Here is a 21,875-nt window from a genome sequence, read left to right on the forward strand (position 1 = left end):
ACATTGAGCATCCTGATGGCCTGGGGTCTTACACCTGCAACGCCTGGTGTAAATGTACCTCTCCCAGGTAGGCCCTCATCGTTTGCAGAGATCAGGCCCATCACAGCTGTGTCGTCAACCAACTTGAAAAATTATTGTGTTGCTGTTGTGCTTTGCCACACAGCCATGACTCATGCGTGTACATTGCGTGTAGACTACTTCATCTAAAAGCTCTCTCAAGCTTGTATTTTCTTTCCCAGTACATATCCCAAATGTAAAGAAAAAAGGGTACTTAATTTGTAATTACAGTTAATTCTGTTCTTGAAGTCATTTATATAGTTCTTGATACAAAGGAATGACCGTACACGGTACCAACCTTTTTAAAATCACTGAGAATGAATGCATGTGCTGACCGTTTCTATGTGGAATAATTGACCCCATCCTCTCCCTTCCCACCCTCTCCCACCCCCTGCTCTCTCCAGGGGCCCCAACCCCAGCAAGGTCCTCCAGCAGCTGTTGGTGCTCCAGCCAGAGCAACTACTCAGCATCTTCCACACCCTGCACTCCCACCTGAGAGACAGGGGCATGCTGCCCCCTGCTGCCGCACAAGCCCAGTGACGCATGCCCACACCTTGGAGTGGGTGATGAATGGACTGTGTGTGTGCATACATGTGTGCCTGCATGTATTATTTCTTCCACCTTCGTTATCTGCACCTAGCTCTCGGGTTTGTTTTCCAACCAAACTCATTGTGACTGTGACCGAGAACTTCTGGTTGGCTCTCCTGACTAGGACTGCGGAATTACCTTGTGAACAAAAAGGATGAAGAAGACGAAAACCCCACAATACTGTATGTGCAGACTTGGTTGCTTCCTTAAAGGGACCTGCGTTGGAAACCAACAACAATAACGGCTGAACTACAGCAGCTAACCGGCAGCACCTCTGACTGAACGACTGCCCCTGCAGAAAACGTCTTCTCGAACAAACTGACTCCAAGCACACATGTTTCTCAACGTAAGGGTGGACTGTGAGCACTCAGTTACTCCTGTGGATTAGTGAAATATTGCACTGATTTTAGCAGAAGGATAAAAGATTTTAAGCTTTTAACCAGCATTTCCTGCAGCGTTGAGCGCGCGGAGCAACGGCAAAGACCGTCTGAGGAGGTGGTGGGGCTGAATGTCGCGCCCACTAACGACACACTTCACACACTCTATGGTTCTAACAGTCTTAACCGCAAGAAGACAACATGACGCACATCCTTTTACAGTTGGTTACTGCTGAATGAAGCCATGTTCATCCTCCTCCATGTGACCTAGGCTATGTTTTAAATGTTTTTATTCAATTTTTTCGGTCTCAAGTTACCTAGTGACTGGCGCAATAAAAAGCTTTGACTGTAGGCATCGACGGCAGTCGCTGAGGATGCGGAATAGAACAGCAGCAGCACAGAACCAATGCACACCCAACCATGTGTTTCTACACTGTATTACTGTACATAAATATACCACCAATATATTTAACCAAGCAAAGACCTAATATATATATATATACGTGTATACATATATATACAAAAAAAAATTAACGTGTGACCTGTTGGGAGGGGGGGGGGGTACTATTATTAACTTTAAAGCTATGAGAAATGTGCAAAAAAAGAAGAAAAAAAAAGGGATATGACTATTTAGTCTTCAGCATGAAGTTTGAACAAAATTCTATTGGATTTGAACAGGTGGGGACATGTATTGTAGACTGGTCAGTTGCTGCTGATTTCAGGTGTGTGGTGAGTGAACTTAAAAAATATGTTTTACTACTTGAGATTGTTAAAAGGTTACACCTCAATCTCGTCGACCAGAGGGACATGTCACTGGTAGGCGCTGGGAAGGTTTATGATTTAAGGTAGAAGATATATATATAAACGGTGTTGTGGCAGTTCAGCGGAACAAGTGAGTCCTTTTCCAGAATGCAGCCAGCGTCCCTCTGGGCGATGGGTTCTAGGCACACTACCCTTGTTTAAAAGAGACTGTGCTTCCTCTATCCACTTAACCAATGATTTTTAGTTGTACTGTAGCGCGGTGGGGGCCTCTGGGGGGCGGCTTACACTGCTCCCGAGCTTCCCGCCTTCTTGAAATTCAATGTCTCAAACCGTTTGAAAAACTATGCTATTTTAGAGTCTTCTTTAACATAAAATCTCTGATATGACAAGTAGTTTGCAAAGTGGCAACATTTGATGTTATCATTGTGGTTTGATCAATTCTAGTAGTTTTGTTTGTATATATATATCCTATATATATAAGATCTAATGGGTTTGGACAGTTTTATCTGTCGGCAATATTTTAACCTTATGCAAACATTAATTTGAATCTAAAAAATAAAAAAAAAAGTGGATTGGAGTCACTGGACTGGATTCAGTCAAATAGTGCAGGAAATGCATTCTATTGTGGAGTAATGTTCAGATGAAGCACACTAGAAACAGGTGTCCCAGGCTGCATCCAGGCTCTGTAATGTTCAGATGAAGCACACTAGAAACAGGTGTCCCAGGCTGCATCCAGGCTCTGCGGGACAGAGAGTCTGTCTGTAGCGTTTAACTGAATCCACCCCTTGTTCTCTGGGCAGCAGAAAGCCGGACCGCCGCATGATGTATTTCCCATCGTCTGTTTAAAACACTTGATTTCCATAGACACTCGCATGGCCCGGTGCCCAAGCAGACGCTTCTGTACCGTTTGTACACTGCTCGGAGAAAACTGCTCGGAACCAGGCCTGCCTCGTGTAAATCACTTCTACTGCTCTGGTCGTTGGGACATGGTTTACCGCCAATTAGGCTGTGTTGGTTTCTTTGTCCAGGTAGTTTTATCAGTTTTCTTTCCTCCTCGGAAGTGCATTTTGCTGTGCCGTCCCCCCCCCCCCCTCCTTTTTAGAAACGAATGGGGAGTTGAGTGGACTTTGGGACCAGCTGTTCTCTACTGTGGAACTGTTGCGTTTGTCAGTCCTCTCTGACAAAAACAAACTTCTGGTTTACAGACTTTTCTCTTAAGAAACCTTTTTTATTTACAACATGTTGCCCAAAATGCTTACTTACAAGATGTGGCAGGTGCATGCAGATATCACTACAGCATTTGAACTAACCCATTCTGACCCACAAAAAAATTTAAACCAGGCATTGAGAACACAGATGGGACTTCCGAGACGTATCGAAGCTGTTTTTATGGGTGTAGTTCAAATTAGGTCTTAACTTATTGCGTGGACTAATTTATATTGTGATCTAAGTTATAAATATAAGATTACATACTGTCAGTGCACTAGTATAGCAACAAATAAGACCGAAAAAAGGTAGCTCTGGTAACCCAACTGTTGGGTATCATGCACTGCAGAAGTTGGGTTGCATGTCCTCTTTAATTTAATTATCATTTGTGTATAGTTTGATTTGCATTATGCAGAAATATTTTCGAATGAACAAAATCTATAGCTTTTCGAGTGGACAATATTGAATAGTAGAAACTGTATTGAATACTACTGTTAATATATGTGCAATACAAATTGATGTATAAACCGCATATATTATTAGTGATATAATTACTAGGGGTACTGTGATGCTATACTGTAAGGAGGTGAATAAATTCTTTATTTTTTCTTTTCTTTAAATGATGTCTTGTCATTTCCTGTCTAATATAGTAATACTAGTCGTGTGGAGTTGGGCTTTATGTATAGAAGGCAATATGGCTTCTGGTTCATTCTGTCTCCATTCATTCACAAAATGACGAGGGAGAACTTCACATGTGCTTTTACATGAAAGCAGTAACTTCATTTATTCACAACTTGACATCATTTGCAGACATTGGCTTGTGTGAAGAGCTGATGGGAGACTAGCAGTCGTCTAGTTGTGCTCTAGAAACGGACAACACTTAGGCTTTCTGGGTTAAAGTGCACCTCAGATTGCATTCCCTGTGTCGACACCAAACACACTCAACAAGGTAAACATCAAGTGGCTTCACTCGCCCTCTTGTGGAAAATGTACCATTCTTGAGAAGAAACCCGTTCTACCAGCACACAAAAGCATGGATAATGACTTATGTCTAGGGATGCTCGATATTGGCTTTTTTACCGATACCAATATTGTCCAACTCTTAATTTCCGATACCGATATCAACCGATATATGCAGGGTTACCCCCCCAAAAAATGGAATAATTTCAGGTAATTAACATTACATATCTCTTGTTGTGGAATTAACACAACATTATGCATACTTTTGACAATAAATAAAATCAGAATTTGTTCTTACTTGCTTGCCTGGGTAAATAAAGGTTATAGAAATGAAAAAAATATTTGTTTGAAAACCGCTACAGATATTTTCCGATATCACATTTGAATGCCGATATCGGCCGATAATATCGGACATCCCTACTTATGTCATTTATTTAGTTTGATTCCAGTTCATAGTGAGTGGATTGAATAGCACTCGGTTGACATCCAAGTAGAATTTCTCTGTTTACAGAATCTGAGAAATTCCTGATTATCACCTGAACTACCGTAATATAAATAGGCCTACACAGTTTGACCATCCTTGTGAAACAGTCTATTTTATTTACATTCCATGTGATATTCAGATGTTCTTTGGCTTGAGATTAGAAGAACCAGGTGAAACAATGCATGGTTTGGTTCTCTGATTACCTACAAACTAAAAATAAATTATAATCTGAACGAAGGCCATGAGGACAAGCAAAACATGTTGCATAATCTCAAAAGAACGATAACAATATGCTTTATGATAAATTATATTTTTGGTATTTTTACCAAAGGCTTAAAACTACTCATAGTTGCCCCTATTAGCATTACCCAGGCTACATTGCTGTGCTAAATGTTTGTGTGGTGATTATTATCAGAAAACTAAATTGCACTCCAGTTTCTCTTGGTTCTAGAACATCTGAAGCTGCATCTTTTCCCCTGCACCCTAGTTGATGCACTTGGCCAATCAGAAACACGACCTCATCATAATCTTCACCTAAAAGTAGTTTATAAACCTAACCCTAACCTCAGGGGAGAGACCCCAGACCCCACCTTAAACAGAGCGGAAATGCGTTGTTTCCAACAGGGATTCACAAAAAACAAGGCATCTCATGTATTGAATCATAACTCGACTTTGAAGAAGTCTTTATTAGTCATGCAGTGACACATGCGATGGGCAGCACACACAATTTTTTTTGGGTCTGCGACAGGGGCGGATTTAGGATTGTAGGAGATCCGGGGCTTAGCCCAGACGGGCCCCCCCTTTTTTTTTTTTTTTTTTTTTTTTTTTTAATATTGTTTTTTCTTGTTTTTTTTGGCAGGCAAGTGGTGGTTTGGAGGGGGTCAGGCACGATTTTTTTTGAATTTAATGAACCTGTACGTGCAATTTCCTGCAATATAGAGCCTTCAATCTTGACCAATAAAGCTGCTCTTTTCACTATAAAACTCAGTTAACCATAACGTAGTTATGGTTAGATTTATATATTGGGGGGGGATATATCATATTTTTCATATAATCAAAAAGTGGTGGAGCAAGATCATACCTTTGCTCCCCCAAGTTCAATAGTGGGAGAGCAGAGATGCTCCGAATGCTCTTATGGCCAGGCGTCTGATTCACTGATACAAAGTAAAATAGTGCAGTGCAATAAAATAGTTAGTAAAATAGAATAAAATAATGCAATAGTGCATTGCAATAAAATAGTTATCGTATTTTTTCGGGAGGCCGGTAAGGAGTGCATTACAGTAGTCGAGTTGGCTTGAGATAAAGGCATGGATCTGGTTTTCAGCATCCTTTTGATTTATAAATGGCCGTACTTTAGCTATGTTTCTAAGGTGGAAGAATTAAGTTTTTGTCAACTTGTTGATTGTGATTTAAAGCTTAGGTCTGAGTCTACCATAACACCAAGACTTAACTCACTCAAATACAGTTAGCAGCTGGATAGACCACAGATGGAAATTAGCTTCTGCTAAATCTGGTGCAAACATATTTTCATGTAACAATGATGAATTGTAAAAATAAAAAATCATTTCATTTTTTTTTTAAATAGATTCGGGGCTTTTCAGAATACATCCGGGGCTTGAGCCCAGGTAGCCACCCCCTAGCTCCGCCCCTGGTCTGCGATGAGATTGAGTCTCTGCGCTTGACGCATCCCGTCGTCCTTCCCCCCAAGGGCAGCCGGGAGCAGATAGGGGCTGCGGCGTGGGGACCAATCCAAGTGCTCCTGTCCGTCTTCGTCTTGGACGCGACAGCGTTAGCGATCTGTTGTGCATGTTTTTCCATTGGGTTTATCTTATTGGGAGGGGAAACCCTTGCGAGCACGGGGAGAACATGCAAACCACACAGAAAGGCCCGGGAGATACCCCACCTGGGTACCTGGCAACCTGGTCCCCAAGCGGGAATCGAACCCTGGACCTTCTAGCTATGAGGCGACAGTGTTAAGCACTACACCACCGTGCCGCCTAGAATCATGCAATGTGTCCAATGGGTGGTTGAGTTGGGATGCGAGGTCCGATGAGGTTGAAGTAGGGGTGGGTCTATACATGAGATGCCTGGATTTTAGGGAGTCCGAACAGGGACGTGGCCCATCATGTAACAGCCATAATGGATGCCTCACTTCCCTGACTTGGTAAAAAGTTCAACCTTTTTAGGCAAACCTCGATGTAGGGAAGGCCATGGTATTACCCATCCCAGTATGGCATGGAAACAATGCTTTAGCCTGGATACCATATAGGGTGGAACATTCAGGAATTATCCTTTATTAGACTTCTCAGTCGTCATTCATAACCATTTATTTTTTCAAACAATATGCTTTTGCACTACAAAAGTGCAATATTTAGTTAATTCATAAAACTGAGATAACATCAAATAAATATACAACCTACAACACATTCAACGACATTAGGTTTTATGGGCATGCCCATACAGTATTAATATCTATTAGAAGTGCACAGCACCTCTGACATTTGAACCCAGTTCAGTTCAGACTGTCGGGTTCAGGTAATAATAAATCAAACTAATTTCTGGATTAACGAGACATAGCAAAGAGGACGGAGTGTGCACCTCGCAGTTTGAGGACGGAGTGTGCACCTCGCAGTTTGAGGACGGAGTGTGCACCTCGCAGTTTGAGGACGGAGTGTGCACCTCGCAGTTTGAGGACGGAGTGTAGCCTTGCAGTTTGAGGACGGAGTGTAGCCTTGCAGTTTGTACTTAGCACAGAAGGTGACTTATCAACTCAACTGAAATCAGTTAAAGGTCAAATCTGTAATGCCATCAAACAGTGACTTCTGGGCAAAAGAGCCCCGCTTGGCTTTACACTTTGACTTAAGTGTTTGCTCTGAGGTTGGAGTTTAGTGACTTATTATACAGAGATGTGGCCGGTAGTAGAAACCCCCTTCCCGCCACTCAACACCAACCCACACCTCAGACCAAAACTAACATTTAAACAAGGTGCAATTCCAAGCGGGACTCTTTTGCTTAGAGGTCGATGTTTGACTGCATTACAGATTCTACCTTTAAGTTCCATCGGTTTCTTTTCAAGTTGAATTGGCGATTTGAAATATAAAATTTAAATAAAGAGAAAAAACAAACAAGTGAACTGAATATAATCATAGCACATATAATGGGGGGTGGGTGTTGGTAAATATTTTGTGAGCGTCAGCCCAATTTGACAAAGGACGTAACGTTAACATCCTCATCTTCACATTGTTCAGTTTGTGACTTGAGCAATAGTAGGACAACTTGACGAGAATCAACAAGACTTGAATTATTCATAATTGAACATATGGGTGCTTCGCTAGATTTACTTTAACATGTTGCATTTAAAAAGATGATTGCTGATAATGCATTGAACAAAACGAGCATTAGTATATTCTATTATGTGTAAAGTGTAACAACATGAAATCAATGGATAAGCTTTGGCTGACCGTTCTAATCCACTGACTAATTCCTCACCATTCTGGTCCATTTTATATTGACCTAGTCCACAACTGGCATTTGAGAGCCCAGAGTAGGCTAAATCCAATCCCATTTCAATTGATTCCAGATAAAGGTTTTCACTATCCTTGGACTCTCACCATTTCTCAATTCAACCTGCAAGTGCTCCTGACATGAAAGTAATTCAAATGGAATCTACTTCTGAATCAGCTTGGAAGCCGTGCATTATTTGCGGTATCTGATTTCCGTGCCAGTCATCGCACGGCCATAACTAGGTGACTAGTGCGCTGAAGGGCGTCCTGCACTCCTCCTCCTCCTCCTCTTCTAGAATGGTCCGTGGGTCTGGCCTATCGGGGCAAAAGATTAGCCGTAGCAGAGCTAGCCCGCCATGCACCAACAACCTCAACACCAGGAAGGCGAAAGGCACCGTAATCTCCATCAAGTGAAAAATAGATGCGCTAAATTTACTCAAAATACAGGTCAAGAAAAATGTCCCTAGCGCTACACATGGATACAACGCTAGCTTAGCAAGCATAAACACGTGCTCACGTCCGCCATATCTTACATATGGGTGGAGAGTTTCCCGCTCATTAAATAGGGCTACCACCCAAATAGCTAGCTGGAATATGCCGGCAAAGAAGATAATGACGCAGCTAATCTGAATGGCCTCCAGCTCGTTGCGGGAGTTGCGTGGGAACTCGTGGGTTAACTGATATGCCAACGGCAAACCTCCAACGAAGGCTAGAGAGAAGGTGTTGAGCAGACCCATGGAGCGCGTGGTCTTGGTCACGTGGAGGAAGAGAGAGTGGTGCACAAACCAGAGGAGACCGACGGTAGCGAAAGAGCCAAAGTAGGCGAGGTACTCTGGGCCGTAGTCACTCAGGGCCGCGATCAGGCTGCCGCCGTACTGCTTCTGAACTGTGGCGGGGTCAGGAACGTTGTCCTCGCTGGAGGCACAGCGGGAGAGGAGGAAGAGGTGGTGATGAGGTTAGAAGGTTCTTTAGGGCTTCCCTTTTTTCCCTGCACTCTACTACACTGCATAACATTGTGCCTCTATTTGACAGTAACCTATAGACCCGTTTGCTGTATACAAACATACCGTGTTCGAGCCGATCAGCAACCAACTGAGTCATGTGACTAAGTTGCCCCGGACCTGTGTGAACTGCTGCGCCAAAAGAATGTGACAGGGCTCTATGGAGAAACCATGGCACTCCCCTGACTAAAAGTAGTTTCAAACGAAAACGGCTGGATGTCATTTGGCCAAATCAGCACGGCTGTGTGTCTTTCACCTTTTACATATGTAGCTTTGGCATGGATTGATTGTTTAGATCGCTAGCATGGCTAACAAATGCAAATATATTGTAGTCTGCCCGTTGTTCTAACCACTGCCAGGATTACGTTCCTTTCTGCTCCAGTGATGTGCACGCACACACTTCTTCTGTCTGACGTATACAGCGAACAGGTCTATACGTGCTGTCTGTAATATTGATCTTTGTGTTCGCAATTAGACATGTTTTTCTAGACTGCATTTGCATTCCTTCTGCTTGGAACCATGAATCATTCATTTTCACTTGTACGCCTAAAGTACCAAGTTCTTATTTTGTGATAGAGGCAAAGTCCCTCCCCTTCCACTGGATCACAGTGAGACCCTATTTTGGAAAAAATATGAATGGTAGTCAAGGGCGAGAGACAAATATTTGTTATCCCATTTTAATTGTGCCATGAATTATACATATAATGTTTGTCAACTAGCCATCAATACTAGCTATCTAGCTACTATTAACACATTGTGTGCCGGCCGGATATGACGAATTATCGCTTGTATGCCAGCACTTTAATCAATGGGAGGACGAGCACATTTGCGAGCGATTACTATATCTTAAATTATGGCTATGGGTCTAATACACCCGTTGCTCATCAATGACTTGCTTGCAGTCAACATGTACGAGACGGGTTTGTTTTTTTCATCAGTACATTTTCGTTTTATACCGTTTTGAATACGAGTATAGTTTTGGAGATATCTAGACAAAAAAAAAAACGTTCTTGTGCACGATACAAAAGCGGGCTGAAAAATAATTTATTCGTGCTGTGCTCAGCACCTAACGCCACACACACACACGTTGTGAACGCTGTGAAAAAAACCTCTGATTAACCCAAAACTGGTAACATAGAGTCCTTACCTCAGATCAGATGTTCTGCAAAAAGATGAATCCAATTCCTGATCGCCATTCCAAATATCGATTGCGTTTATTGATCCAACGTTATACTCCGAAACACATAATCCACGCTGCTTCCAGTCCCCTCAATGAATGCAATGGTATCAGGTTGCATGCCCCAGAAGTAAAATGTGGCCCGGAGTTATTTTTTCTGATGCAAGTCCCATCGACTCCAATCCAATGATGTGCAATACCATCCGGGAGACGATAGGGGGCGGTATTTGCCCTTTTCGAGCTCAGAGCCATTCCCAATGATAACGTCAGGCTAGATGGATGGATGAAAAATGAATGGATATCGCTAATAAAATAAATAACAATTAAATAACGAGAAAACTCATTATTGGCACACAACGCATGGCAAGTTAGGACGAGAAATCTCGTTGTTGGCAACCAAAGTGTTAAGAGCTATCAATAACGTTAGCTAACTTGCGAGTCAATCAACTTTCTTCACTTGCAAAATTTACAAACGTCATGTAATTCCTAGCACAAATCAAATGGGATAAAAATTATATTTCTCTCTCGCCGTCGACTACTGTACTTCTTCCAAAATAGGGTCCCATGGTGGTCAGCGGAAGGGGAGGGACTTCGTCTCTATTGGCCGATTGTTCTGGCAATGCTTTTTGTCAGAGCTGCTTTCCTGTCATCAAAATGAAGGCGTGTCAATCCTGAGCTTTTTTTGACCAACCACAGTAGACTAAGTACTGCTTCACCATACCCGTCAACCCTCCCGGGTTTCTCCCATATTTTACCCTTCTTTCCCACGTCCTTCCGTTTAAATATTTTCCTGTAAATGTCCCATATTTTGCCCTTCTTACAAAAAAGGCTACAGTACCCCGTCGTGAAGACAGGTGGCAGCAGTGTGGATTAGAACGTTAGCTGTAACTTGACAGAAATACCGGAAGAAGAAGGACGGCAGTGCAAAAAAGCGATCAAATCCTCGTTGATCGCTTGTAGCATTTTTTTTATTTGTTTTATTTAAAAAAGTGGTTGCCTAAATTGGATTCACCGTTAGCCCTTTTACACTGCCCGGGCTCCGGTTCAAGCTCCAGCTCCGTTCTGAACCCTCTGAACCTTGGTGCTCTCTGGCGAACCAGCCATTTAAGCAGAACCAACATTCCACCGTCTCCGTCATCAACGAGGGCGTTACTCAGGCGGAGGTAAAAATAATGCGTGGAGAAAGGCTTAGCGAGCCTCAACGCGCGAGCGCACACACAAAAGCACACACGCACTGTATACGTTTGAAATGAATCGTTCCAGCAAAGTAGGCTTCTATTATTCAAATTACTGTTTTAATGGGTATCATAGTAGTAAGTCCTAAAAAATTTAAGAGATTTGAACCTGTGACCATAGGATCCACAGCCAGTGGACTTACCAGTTGAGCTAATCGGTCAGATGTTAACTGTGAGTGACTAATCCATCATTTACACTTCTGCCAATTGCGCTTGTCCCTAATTTTTTGCATTGGCATTAATAAATCAGATGTCATGCTAATATGTCATGTTCTACAGTAGGACTTACTACTATGATACCCATTAAAACAGTAATTTGAATAATAGAAGCCTACTTCGCTGGAATGATTAATTTCAAACAGTGCGTGTGTGTGCATGTGTGCTTTTGTGTGTGCGCTCGCGCGTTGAGGCTCGCAAAATTGGCCCGCCAGCAATAATATCTGGCCATTCAGAATATAAAAAAATAAAATTTAAAATTTAAAATCTTTTTATATGTATCAGACCAACTAGGCTAGGCTATATGTTAGCTATAATGTCCAAATGGAGAAACTACCACCACCTAAAGAATGCTTATACTTTGTTTTATCCATGTTGAGAGTGAATAATAGGTAGGCAGCGAGGTGCAATGTAGCGCTTGCTCAACATGAAAAAAGTCGGTGGACAGCGCCTGGTGCTGAAATAACAAACAAGCCACACCACATCTGTGGTGTGAAATTAAAACACCAGTTAAGTCATTCAAACTTTATCTTTACTTATATATGACTGTGACGGCACCACACATGTGAACAGTAACAATGCAATTAAACTGAAGTCAAATCAGAGCAAAAAAAAGCTGAATCTGCTTCAAGAAGATGCGCTACATTAGGTATATAAGGAATTACAACAAGACATTTATTAACTAAATAAAAAATACAATTAGGCTTTTAACCCTCTAAAGCCGGGCGCAACACTAGACATGTTTTGTAAAACATTAAATATCTTTGGATTTGTTTGGGATAAAGACTTGCTTTATTGTATTGGAATCGATTGTCATCTCAAAATTTAGTGCATCTCTCAGAGAATGCGCGGATGTAAAGCATAGAATCTTGAAATATCTAAATAGGTTGTTTCCCCTGGACTGCATCTAATCCGCTGTATCTATCCATTTATCTGTCACTATAGCCAATGGAAATGCTAGATATGGTCACCTGGACTGGGAGAACCAATGGAAAATTCCTATTGTTTCTCAATAGTCCAGTGCGCTCCACAGAAAGGGCTGTCAGATATACGCATTGGTTGCGCGTAATGTAAGATAGGCCGATAAGAGAGAGGCGCTTGTCTCGGTTTTGTCTTGGTTTTATAATAAAATGGCAAAAAGACAAAGGTATAATGTTCAGTGCAAATGTGTATGTTGTTTACAGTTTATTATGTCACCTATGCAGCTCGTTTATTTTGTCCATTCTCTGCCTCTGCCACAAATGTATGTCTTAGTTATAAGGTGGTCTGTCACAGAGTTAAAATGTTTTTACTATCAATATATTAAATTAGCCGGTGGCTGAGTGGCACAGTGGGCAAGGCACTCGGCACTAACGCAGGAGATGCTGGTATCGAGCCCAGCTCTCTGCGTTGCTACCGGCTTGGCCAGTCCGCATACTAACACAATTAGCAGTGTTAGAGGGTCGGAAAGCCGGTGGGTGGGGATTGGACGTTGTGGACGGCGACTCCTACAGGTCGGTTGGTGTGCCTGTACAGCAGAATCAGGAAGTATCGGGGGCAGCATGAGCCTCCCATGCGTTACTCCTCGCCACTGAGAGATCGCACTGTTCAGGTGAAAAGATGAGACAGCTGCCTCCTCGTGTACCGGAGGGGACACGTGATGCAAGGCTTGGTCCTCACTGCAGCCGACCAGTGGGAGGCATAGTCTAGCAACGTTCGAGACAGGGGAGGGGAGAATTGAAGGGAGAATTTGGCGAGGCGAAATTGGGATGAGAGAAAAATAGAAAATAAGGAGAAAAAGTGGATCAAAAAAATATATATTAACCCATTCATTGCCGGAGCTTATATCCATCCTTGTAGCCTCTCTGCCAGCTCTATTTGTCTATGGAGATGTTCACCTTCTTTGCAGGGCTATAACTTTTTTAATTGTATTGCTAAATTGACATTACTATGGCCCATTCAACATCAATTATCTATCATTCAGGATGTAGGAACGTTTAACTTTTTCATTCAAACATTCATACAATAATACGGTCTAGAGTATAAATATGTTTTTATCGTTTTCTGCAGTATTTCATAGAACGTGAGATATAGCCATAAATGCATAATATTAGATCATCAAATGCAGTTTGATACCGATCGACGGCAGATAAAAAATGTCAACTGTACATGATCCTAGACGTGTTGACTGATCATCTGCGGGGGGGGGGGGGGGTCATTTATAATTCTGTGGCCGACGTTAAATCATTTATGTAGTATGGGTGATATATAGATCAGAGCAGTTTGTATCGAAAATGGTAAAGAAAAACGCTGAAACTCACCCCAGTCTCCTCTTACCGTTGGGTGATGAGCGTGGAGCAAAAAGATCGCTATTATGGGATGTTGATCTAGGTGATCCAGTTCCGGTTTGTATAATACTAATATACGTCCAATCATGTTGTTTATTGAGTTATGGCAACGGATCGATATGCACAGTGTCTGGATAGAGTCCCGCGAGCGATAGCGAGTAGCCGGACGGAATAGGGGACGGACTAAGCACTTCTGGCCACTTCCGGTTTTGGCAACTCGCCGATCGGCCACCAGGTGGCGGTATTGAAGCGTTGCAGAGTTGAGCGGAGTCCTACAACACCAGCAAAGACTCCGTGGGTGAAATGTGAATACCATGACGAAAATATGAAATATTGATCTCAAAGACGCCGTAACCCGTCATTGGCAGATTATGCATGGCGAGGAATGACGTGTAAACACTTAATTGCCTACCCCTGATGTAGGCTATTCTGTTTTTGTGTTTATTGTATATATGCACTTTTATTGTGTTCTTGTGTGATGTATCCCAGATTTGATTGCTGTTATCTTGGCCAGGTCTCCCTTGTTATCTTGGCCAGGTCTCCCTTGCAAAAGAGATATTGTATCTCAATGGGACTTCCTGGTTAAATAAAATAAAAAGGTGAAAAAGGGAAACATACCAGATGTCCAGGATGAGAAGGGTGGCTACAATGGCATAAACCCCGTCACTGAAGGCCTCAACGCGCTCCTTGCTGAGAGGTTCATTAGGGTGGTACGTATAGAACAGCATGGAGTCTGGAGTCTCCTCTACCTGGCCTGTGCAAACACACGTATATCATGTTACTGATGACACTCCTGAAGGAACTGACATCACTTCATATTGATCTACACATGGATTCTGATGCTTACCGATTGCTTTCCTGCGACACCACCTCACAGACTGGGAGATGTATGGTGTGAAGACGACGATGGCTAACAGCACGTAGGACTGAAAAGACAATTACAACAATGGTACCACAGCAAACTGGGTTGTTGCTTTAAAAATTATTCATTGGTAAAAAGGGCACTGATTCGTAGTATTATCTCAGTCGCAAACAACAGGCAACTGTAATCAAATAGCAGCCGATATTGGTGCGCCTTATTGTCGGGCAAACCGCTTCATGAGAATACTATGAATATCTCTAGACACTTATCACCTTACAGGTGAAAGTGGAGAGCCTGACCGTGGATGAGCTTTTGCTAATGCAACGGACACATTGATCTGACTGGAGCGTGCACGTTTTTTTTTATACCAATCAAGAACAAGTTCTTCTCCGTTGTGTGTGCCCTGCCATGAGCTCGACATGTTGACAATTTGAGCAAGATATATATCTGCGAATCATAGCAGGTCGAATGGTGGCTAAAATCCCACGTGGTTGGCCAACTTACCGCGTAACTTTAATGAGAGAGAGCTCTGAGTCGCTATTGCAATGCAAAAATCTCCAGAAGGCAAAGTGGGGAAAATAAATTAATGAAACGGTAGGAGAGCGTGTTCTGCGTACCAGCTGGAAGAAGATGAAGGAGAAGATACTGGCAAACAGGCAGATGATGGGAACTCTCATGATGACCTTCAGGATGTGGTGTTTGTAGAAGCTCTGGTTCTCAGAGGTCTGGATCTGCTCGTTCAGGAGGAAGGGCCGGCTGAACGCATACACCACTATCACAGCCTAGAGAGAGAGAGAGAGAGAGAGAGAGAGAGAGAGAGAGAGAGAGAGAGAGAGAGAATTTTTGAATTTTAACAACACTTTATTTATAAATCATTCCAGCATTACAACAAAAAGTGTTACAGTCAACTGTATAACACTCGTCTTTCTTTCAACAACAATTTGACCATACATTTTTAAAAGCACAACAACAACAAAACAACAAAAAGAAAACACCACCAACAACAAAAAAAACAACCACAACAAAGAAAAAACTCAAATCAGCTCAATTGCCAACACCAACTCATCTTCCATTACAGAGCACAACACTCCTTTATGTGCCCATATATCAGTGAACTGATCTAGGTTGTTCAATGCTCTATAATAATTAAAATCTATGCTCAGTCTGGCTTTGATCATTTTTCTGAACAGACATACAGCATCATGATCCAAGATCTGTCCTATCTTATTCCTCCTACTGAGATACACAGCCATCTTTGCTCTCCCTAAAATGAAATAAAAAAGATGACACTTGCTTCTTTCCCTTCTACAGTATTTAAAACCTAAAATGTACCTCTCTTTCGAGAACACCTCTTCACCGGACTGGAAAAGTCTCTCTAGTAACCCTAGCAGAGGCAGCAGCCTGGAACAGTCCAGAAAACAGTGGAAAACTGTTTCCCTTTGCGCACAAAAAGGACAGTCATGTGAGACGTTAGGGTTCAATATGGAAATAAAAGAATTGACAGCCACTATACCATGTAAAACCCTCCACTGCAGATCGCCAATTCTTTTGAATAACGGTGGTTTGTACAGTGCTCGCCACTCTGGTTTCACCTCATCACTGAGACCAAGGTGCGCTCTCCAGGGAGTGTCACCTCTCCCGTTGAGCTTCTCCTTGTTGAGAACCTTGACTAACAGTCTGTACAAACATTTTCCATCACCCTCATCAAAAAACACACCAGAAACATCTCCCATTGCTAAAAGAGGCCCTGTGCAATTTTTTAAATCAGGCTGCAGCTTAAAACTAGGAAACATATCCTCATCACTAGGATGAAGAAACCCGTTTTTAAACTCTGTCAACATGCAACGTTCTATCTCACTGAGCCCCTGCTTCCATTTTCCCAGCATCATGCTGACCGTCCTGATGGATTTCACTCCCAGGCGTGAAGCAAGAGCAGCAGCATTGTCCATGTTCGCTCCTGTCAATTCCACAACATGGCCCAGTGTGGTGATCTTTGACCTGCAGAGCTGCCCGGAAAATGTCAGACCTGGCCCACCAGCTACGTCCAAACGTGCTCCCAGCACAACTGGCTCCTTCAAAAGCCAGAACAGTGATTTTGAGTAATCCAGCGGTCCTTTATCGAACAAACTCCATGTTTTAAAAAGTACACGATAAAAAACAGGCAGAACATTTAAACGAGCACCGCTAAAATCCATCAAAAACAGAGAGTTCGACAGTCCCAGCCCTCCAAGCTGTTGCAGTATGGCACAAGCCACCGGCCTCCACACCAAGTCTTTTGGTCCATAAAAAAGTCTCTGAATGAACTGGAGTCGAAAAGTTGCACCCCTACTGCACAGATGCACAAGACCCTGCCCACCCTCCTCCTTGGGCAGGTACAAAACACTCTGGGGCACCCAGTGCAGCTTGTCCCAGAAAAAATCTAAAAAACAAGCTTGAAGTTTAGGGAGAAGGTCTATTGGGGGATCAACACACATCAGACGATGCCACAATTTAGAAGACACTAGGTTATTGATTACCAGAACACGGCCCCTATACGACATGTTTGGCACAATCCACTTCCATTTCTTTAAACGGCCTTGAGCTATTTCCAGTACATTTTCCCAGTTTTTCCTTTTAAAAGTCTCATCCCCTAAAAACACTCCCAGATATTTGAAACCTCCCTTTTTCCAATGCAGGCCCCCTGGTAAAGTGAGTCTGTTGCACAACGTACCCACCATGATTGCTTCGCTCTTCCCCCAATTGACCTTAGCCGAGGAAATCAAAGCAAAACGTCCCACATTTTCAACTAACACATTGATGTCCTCTTGTTTATTTATAAAAATAACCAAGTCATCTGCATATGCTGAAAGCTTAAAAGGTGCAATACAACCAGGGACACTTACCCCCGAGATGCCTGCCCTGAGCCTGTGTAGCAGGGGTTCAAATGCCAGGGAATACAGCATTCCCGACAATGAACACCCCTGCCTAATACCCCTCTGGATTTTAAAAGGAGCACTCAAACCACCATTAATCTTAAGCACACTCTCAATGTTACTGTACAAGGCCTTGATCTTGGCTATGAGACCTGGGCTGAAACCAAAGGCCTCTAGAGTTTTCCACAAGTACTGGTGTTCAACCCTGTCAAAAGCCTTTTCCTGATCTATGGAAATAAGACCAGTTTCTAAACCCAATGCACTAGATATGTCCAAAAAATCCCGAATCAGAAACACATTGTCACTGACCAACCTGTCAGGCACACAATAGGTCTGGTCACGATGGATCACCTGCCCCATTACCTCTCTCAGCCTGGTAGCTAGCACCTTGGAGAGGAGCTTGTATTCTGTACACAAAAGTGAGACAGGTCTCCAGTTCCTGATCTCCATTAAGTCTCCCTTCTTTGGCAACAGTGTGAGTACTGCCCTCCTGCAGCTCAGCGGCAGCTGCCCTCCAATAAGACTGTCTCCGAGCACCATCAGGAGATCTTCTCCCAACACTGCCCACATGGTTTTATAAAACTCAACAGGTAATCAGTCTATACCCGGAGCTTTCCCATTTTCCATGCTCTGCAGGGCAGTATGGAGCTCATCAAGAGACACATCCGCCTCCAACTCTGCACTGGACTCTTTCTCTACCTTTGGTAGGCCTTCATAGAAACCATGAGATTCCTCTTGCTCCTCTCCAAGTTCAGACTGGAAAAGGCTACTATAAAAACCCACAGCATGCCTCCTGATGTCAGTGGACTCAGACAGTATCTGACCTGTGTCTGAGCGCATGCTGTGGATGAGCCTCTTCTGCCCATTCTTGCGCTCCAGACCGAAAAAAAAACGGGAAGATGCATCCATCTCTGAGATGTTTCTGAAACGTGACCTCACCAGAGCACCCTGTGCTGAAATACCTAACAGGTCAGCCAGAGCAGACTTTTTAACTTTGAGAGCTCCAATATGGCCTCGATCTCCTGTGGATTCTGCTAGCTCTTGAAGCTCCTCCACATCAATCTCCAGAGCCTTCATAGACCTGGCGATATCCCTAGTAACATTTAGAGTGTACTGTTGGCAGAACTGCTTAATTTTACACTTCCCCACATCCCACCACTGCTGTAGTGAGATGAAACTGGCCTTTGTCTGCTTATGAACCTTCCATAAGAAGGTAAAAGCGTCCACACAATTTTTATCAGTTAAAAGAGACGTATTAAAATGCCAGTAAGCACTTTGTGGCTTTACACACTTGATAAAAACAGAACAGTACACAAGAGAATGGTCAGTAAAACCAACAGGGGTTATATAACAATTATTAAAAACACTAAAATGGTGTTTAAAACAATAAAACCGATCAAGTCTGGCCAAAGATAATAAATTATCTCTAGTGTGAACCCATGTGTATTGCCTCTGCTTTTGATGCATTCGTCTCCACACATCACTCAGCTCATACGTCTCAATCACCCTAGAGAGACGACTACGAGATGCAGAGTGAGGCTCTGAGTTTCGTAAAAGTCAGTCAAAGCTTACTAAAAGCACGAGCAGTGAACTCCAAGCCCACGTGACTGAACTCAAACTAGAAAGAAACAGACTAAGAAACGACGTAAACTCCATGATCAAAACTGCAAAAAAGAATTTCATCAATGACAAAACTGAGGAAAACAAAAACAAACCATGTGAACTTTGGAAATTACTCAATAATCAACTAGGATGCAGTAAAAAACTTAAAACCAGATTCTCAAACATAAACATAAAAACGGACAACACGCTCATCACAGACAAGCTGGATGTAGCCAATTACTTAAACATTTTCTTCACAAACATAGCCACAACACTGGTAAACAAACTACCCTCCCACTCAGGGCTTTATGGGGTAGAACACATAGTAGCTTACTACAAAAACCTAGGGGTCCGCAAGGACGACTTCAAGCTGGAAATGGTAACAACAGATGAGGTACTCAATAAACTGAGCGCCCTCCAACCTAACAAGGCCACTGGCCACGACAACATCCCTTCCAAATTCCTCAGAGACTCAGCAGCCGCCATCACCCCAATCATCACACACATAATAAACCTCTCCATAAAACAGGGACACGTCCCCAAGGACTTCAAAATTGCGAGGGTGACCCCTCTGCACAAAAAGGGCAGCAAATTAGACCCAGGCAACTACCGCCCTGTTTCTATTCTCACCTCCATCTCGAAAGTCATGGAAAAAATAGTCTACGAACAGGTCGAAAAGTACCTAGCGGAAAAAAATCTAATCTACGAATTCCAATCTGGCTTCAGAACATCCCACTCCACTGACACATGCCTTCTCTATTTGAATGACCACATCAAACAAGAGGTGGACGCAGGCAAATACTGCGGCATGGTCATGCTGGACCTACAAAAGGCCTTTGACACGGTCAATCACTCCATTCTGATTGACAAGCTAAAAGCAATTGGTTTTGATAGTCTATCAGTGAGCTGGATGCAATCCTACCTTGAGGGGAGGGAACAGATGGTGGAGGTAAACGGTACCCTATCCCCCCCCCTCACAGTGAGCTGTGGTGTTCCACAAGGAAGCATACTAGGACCGCTACTGTTCCTAATTTATGCAAATGACATGTCGTCAGCTTGTGACTGCAACTTGTTCCTGTTTGCGGACGACTCAGCCCTGCTGGTCTCTGACAAGAACAAGTTACAGGTTGAAAAAACCCTCAGCTCGGAACTAGGCAGAATCTGCATATGGCTCGCTGATAACAAACTATCATTACACATGGGCAAAACAGAGTCCATTCTCTTCGGTTCAAATAACAAACTCAGCAAGACCGACGGCTTCTCAGTTACAGTGGGTGACAATATTATCACAAGAAAAGATGAAATTACCTACCTGGGTTCCATCCTAGAGGCTAATCTCTCCTGTGACAAAATGGCATCCAATGTAATAAAAAAAAGTCAACCAACGAACTCGATTCTTGTACCGGATCTCCTCTCTGGTAAACAAGAATACCCTGAAGACTCTGGCAGGAGCACTCATTCAGGGGTACTACGACTATGCTTGCACCTCATGGTACCAAAGCACCTCAAAGGCGCTAAAAACAAAATTACAAACATCTCAAAACAAACTGGTCAGACTACTGCTTGACCTTACTCCTAGAACCCACCTCACCCCTGCCCACTTTGACAACCTAGGATGGCTTAGAGTAGACGACAGAGTACAGCAACTTGCAATGGGCCTGGTCTACAAGATACACTACACGACCAAGGTACCCATGTACATGTCAAAATACTTCCCAAAGGTCAGTGAATACCACGATCACAACACCAGAGGGAGCTCCACAAATCATGTTAAACCCAGATTCGGCTCAAATAAGGGACTAAACACGTTTCGCAATTATGCCACATCAATGTGGAACGCCCTACCCAAAGCTGTAAAGGAATGTGGATCACTACCCACTTTCAAAACCTCTCTCAAGGGACACCTACGGGAGACTGCAATTCAACACTGGCCCCTGTAAATATCCGAACCCAACCCCCTCCAATGTACAGTCATTTACCTAGTATGGTTTTGTCAATAGTCCAATGTACAATTTTGTTTGTTTGTACAGTGTCTCCCCCCCCCCCCCCCCCCTCAATGTACAGTTTTGCTTGTATATACAGTGTGCCCCCCCCCCCCCCCCCCCAACCACCTCCAATGTAGATTACCCAGTATGGTTGTCAATATCCCAGTGTACCCAACCCCCCCCCACCCAACCTCCTCCAATGTACAGTTTCTACGTCAAATGTATATACTCCCTTTTCCTGACTCCTTCTGTATCACAAACAGTACTGTATTTGCAAATCTGGTATGTCATAAATGTATAGATGTAGCAGTACTGACTATCTGTATGTCATGTATGTCATATATGTCCTGATGAATTGAAAATGGGGGACCCTGATGTAAACAAGACGAAAGTCTTTCTCTGGTCTGCATCCCCTTAACAATTGTGTGTATTGAGCTGTACTGTATTGTACCCATTCTGCAATCTGTTAATAAAGTTTTCAATCAATCAATCAATCAATCTCTTGATGGTTCCTATCTAAAACGGGGTTAACAGTACAGTTAAAATCCCCTCCCAGAAATAAAAACTCTTCATTATCACAACCCTTAATAACATCAGCCAAAGAATCTAAAAAACACATTC

At 43.0% G+C, this 21,875-nt stretch overlaps 2 protein-coding genes across 2 annotated transcripts in view; one reads left to right on the forward strand and one right to left on the reverse strand.

Moving 5' to 3' along the window:
- The window catches only part of cds1 (CDP-diacylglycerol synthase (phosphatidate cytidylyltransferase) 1), a 78,475-nt gene extending 76,897 nt beyond the window's left edge, over positions 1-1,578 (forward strand). Inside the window, exon 13 of the mRNA XM_084327612.1 lies at positions 462-1,578. Coding sequence (XP_084183738.1) covers positions 462-597 — 136 coding nt within the window. The 3' untranslated portion in view covers positions 598-1,578. The remainder of the gene's footprint in view (positions 1-461) is intronic.
- A 4,036-nt stretch (positions 1,579-5,614) lies between these two features.
- tmem175 (transmembrane protein 175) overlaps positions 5,615-21,875 on the reverse strand; it is a 41,890-nt gene continuing 25,629 nt past the window's right edge. The window contains exons 7-10 of the mRNA XM_084321890.1: positions 15,373-15,537; positions 14,741-14,819; positions 14,512-14,647; positions 5,615-8,852 (exon numbers count right to left, since the gene is read on the reverse strand). Coding sequence (XP_084178016.1) covers positions 8,177-8,852; positions 14,512-14,647; positions 14,741-14,819; positions 15,373-15,537 — 1,056 coding nt within the window. The 3' untranslated portion in view covers positions 5,615-8,176. The remainder of the gene's footprint in view (positions 8,853-14,511; positions 14,648-14,740; positions 14,820-15,372; positions 15,538-21,875) is intronic.

The sequence above is a fragment of the Notolepis coatsorum genome (assembly GCF_963971535.1).
Source record: "Notolepis coatsorum genome assembly, chromosome: 1".
In the NCBI taxonomy this organism is placed as follows: Eukaryota; Metazoa; Chordata; class Actinopteri; order Aulopiformes; family Paralepididae; genus Notolepis; species Notolepis coatsorum.